Source organism: Phycodurus eques, chromosome 21 (genome assembly GCF_024500275.1).
Source record: "Phycodurus eques isolate BA_2022a chromosome 21, UOR_Pequ_1.1, whole genome shotgun sequence".
NCBI lineage: Eukaryota > Metazoa > Chordata > Actinopteri > Syngnathiformes > Syngnathidae > Phycodurus > Phycodurus eques.
The window spans coordinates 2,156,533-2,160,243 of NC_084545.1; the positions used below are offsets into that span (position 1 = coordinate 2,156,533).

At 48.2% G+C, this 3,711-nt stretch overlaps 1 protein-coding gene across 1 annotated transcript; it reads left to right on the forward strand.

Annotated features, from left to right (window-relative positions):
* The first annotated feature begins 341 nt into the window (after positions 1–341).
* Positions 342–1,534, forward strand: mc4r (melanocortin 4 receptor). Its single transcript, XM_061666109.1, has one exon. The coding sequence runs from the start codon at positions 493–495 to the stop codon at positions 1,465–1,467; it is 975 nt and encodes a 324-aa protein (XP_061522093.1). The 5' UTR covers positions 342–492; the 3' UTR covers positions 1,468–1,534.
* Positions 1,535–3,711: the final 2,177 nt, after the last annotated feature.

Here is a 3,711-nt window from a genome sequence, read left to right on the forward strand (position 1 = left end):
AATGCGGAGGTCTTTATTCGACGAGCCTCTGCCCTCGCCGACGACTTTGGCGCAGAGACTGCAGATTTTGTCAATGCTGTTCGGCGGCTTCTTCTTTTTCTTCATCGCGATTTTGAGTCTTCACGTGCTTAGCAACAATATTTGCATCTGCTTGTTTTTCCCCTCAATCTCTTCATTCATGAACATTCTCTCTATTGCCGGCCCACCTCACAGCTGCTCCACCAGCCAATGGGAAAGAAGAGCACTGAGAGCAGTGCATGTGTGTGTGTGTGTGTGTGTGTGTGTGTGTGTGTGTGTGTGGAAGGAAGAGGGGCATATAATAGCGGCGAGTAAACGAGAGGGTCGGCCCTCCCTGCACTTGCTCGCCAAGCTCACTCTGGTCGAGTGAGGAACAACCTCGGAGGAGATTGTTCGGCGAGGTTAGGGGGCAAACAGAAAGCGGCCCTCTTAAAAATGGGGTCTGCGGAGAGTTTTTAAGAAGAGGAAGGAATCATGAACGGCACGGGGCAGGAAGGTCTGATCCCGGGCTACCGCAACCGCAGCCAAACGTCGCTCCCCAAAGAGGACCCGCAGGTTCCCGAGCGGGATTCTTCGGCGGGATGTTATGACCAGCTGCTGATCTCCACTGAGGTCTTCCTGACTCTGGGCATCATCAGCTTGCTGGAGAACGTCCTGGTGGTTTTGGCCGTCGTCAAGAACAAGAACCTGCACTCGCCCATGTACTTCTTCATCTGCAGCCTGGCCGTGGCTGACATGCTGGTGAGTGCCTCCAACGCCTCGGAAACCATCGTCATCGCGCTCATCAAAGGCGGCACGCTGAACATCCCGGTGCAGCTCATCAAGTGCATGGACAACGTCTTCGACTCCATGATCTGCAGCTCGCTGCTGGCGTCCATCTGCAGCCTGCTGGCCATCGCCGTCGACCGTTACATCACCATCTTCTACGCGCTGCGCTACCACAACATCGTCACCCTGAGGAGAGCCACGCTGGTCATCGGCAGCATCTGGACCTGCTGCGTCGCGTCGGGCGTCCTCTTCATCATCTACTCGGAGAGCACCACCGTGCTGGTGTGCCTCATCGGCATGTTCTTCACCATGCTGGTGCTCATGGCCTCGCTGTACGTGCACATGTTCCTGCTGGCGCGGCTGCACATGAAGCGCATCGCCGGACTGCCGGGCCAGGCGCCGGTCCAACAACGCGCCAACATGAAGGGCGCCATCACGCTCACCATCCTGCTGGGCGTCTTCGTGGTGTGCTGGGCGCCCTTCTTCCTGCACCTCGTCCTCATGATCAGCTGCCCCCGCAACCCCTACTGCACCTGCTTCATGTCTCACTTCAACATGTACCTCATCCTCATCATGTGCAACTCCGTCATCGACCCCATCATCTACGCCTTCAGGAGCCAGGAGATGAGGAAGACCTTCAGGGAGATGATCTTCTGCTCCAACACCCTCGTGTGCATGTGAACGTTAAGCTTTTCGGCTTTGATCGGGTTGACCTGCGGTTGGTTTTACGAAGGGAGCCTTCCTTCGAAGTGCAAAGTTGAGGACAAATGTTGACTGAAACATCTTCAACCTCATGTTTTAAACGAAACAAAATGCATCATCGATCCCATCATCGTTGCCTCCAGGATCTCCTTCAGGAGAAGAGGAAGACCTTCAAGTCGATCTTCTGCTGCTCAAACACCCTTGCGTGCCCGTGAACTTCTTTCAACTTTTCGGCTTTGATCGGGTTCCCGGGGGGGGACTTGGTTTTACCAAGCGAGCCTTCCTTCAAAGTGCAAAGAACGTGGACTAAAAAAATCTTCATCCTCACATTTCAAATGAAGATCACATAGATGTGCGTGTGTATTTTGCCCAAGATGGTCTTGAATGTAATTAAACCACACCGATGAGACAAAGGTATTGGGACACCTACATGTATTCTTCTGGGGAAGACTTTATATATATGGTTCATCTCCAACGAGTGCTTGAGTCCCTGATTGATTTAGAGCCGTGTCCCAATAGTTTTGTCCACACAGCGCAGATGGAAAATTGACAATTTCAGCCTTATGCTAATTTCCCCATGCATGCCCCTGAGGGACCGTGTGGGACAAAACAGGAATTCTGCAAAGCGATGTCGGGTCATCTGATCAGAGAGGAATGAAAAAGGAAAAGCGGCGACTGCACCTGACCGACTGAGTCGGCGTAACAATTCAACAAACATACGCTCGCTACAAAGACTTTAAGTGTCTCTGCCGTTGCGGTGGGACTAGCGGTTCCTCCCCGCACCACTCCCCTTCACCCCTCCACCCAAAAAGCCGGGAACGTGGCCTCGGGCAATCATGAGCCGAGAGAGAGCACACAAACGATGGCTTGTTGCGCTCATACAGAGTTCTCGCCGAGCTCCGATGAAGTACAATCACCACTTGCGCAAAACAGCTGAATGAGCCTGACTTATCAATGTCTTGACATTCCACTTCATTTGTACTCAAAAAGTACTCTTCCGATAATGAATCGATAAAAAAAAAAAAAGTAGGACTTCTTAAAAAAATACGCTTTTTATTCTTAAAGAAATAGGATAACTAAAAATACGCCATTTGTTCTAAAGCATATAATGGGACTTTATTCCTGTAATTATACATCATTTATTTAAAAAAAAAAAAAAAAACTACATTTATGCAGGAATGTCAGACTTCTGTGATTATACATCATATATATATCGTTTTTATATTACGCATTATACATCGAGCTATGATAGAGAGAAGTCATTGGTTTGGTTGTACAGTTTGAGAACTTCTAGTCTAGATCGACTTTTTCACCCAAACTCGCTCACAAATGATCACGCTGAGCCGATGTGGAAGTGACCTGCGACTGGACCCTCCAGGTGAACACTCTTTAAATTGACGTCTAGGTGGTGGCTTTCATCGGTTCGTGCAAAGCTGTAATTGTGTCGATGCGCCGTTGCGCCGCGTCCTCGTGGTGTTTGCTCGGCGCGAGCCGTCCGTCGAGCTGAACGGCCGCATTGGTCACAGCCCGCCGCGCTTCGCCGGCTACGCGAGCGTCGATAACGATGGAGCGGCCGTCGTGTCACATCTCATTCGTAATTAAGACCACGCGTGGCTGCTGGGGCGATACGAGGAAAAGAGGTCTTGGGGGATTGCCATGTGGAAAAAAACTTTTTGGAAATTGTCAGAGATGAGACATAGGCCAGACTTTAGAATTGCTAGAATCTGAAATTAGCTCATTTCATGTATGTAAATATGATTTGATTTGGTGTTTGGTTCATGTTGATTAATGCAACATTTGTGAGACCCTGCTGAAAAAACAAAAAAAAGTTGAATAAAACATCACCTGTGTCTTGAAATATACTTTGAGTTGTCTTTATTTGCACAACATAAATCACTGATTATGAATTATTGAAAACTTGGGGAAGAAAAAGATTGCTAAGCCGTATGTATTGTGACAAATGGATGTTCATTCAGCTGCATTCAAGCTTCATAATTAATTCCCCCCCCCAAAAAAACAAGTGCAGGAGGAGCGTTTTCCATGTTTTTAACCATTACAAAAAGAAAACGTCATTGAATTAAGTCAAAGCAATGACGTCATTGAAGAACATCAATCATCAGCGAGTGCTTGAATCAATGCATGAAAAGAACATGTTTTTCATAAACATCTTCAGTGTCTTTGATTTAAACTACATTATAGGAACATTCAGAAGCTCATAAAATT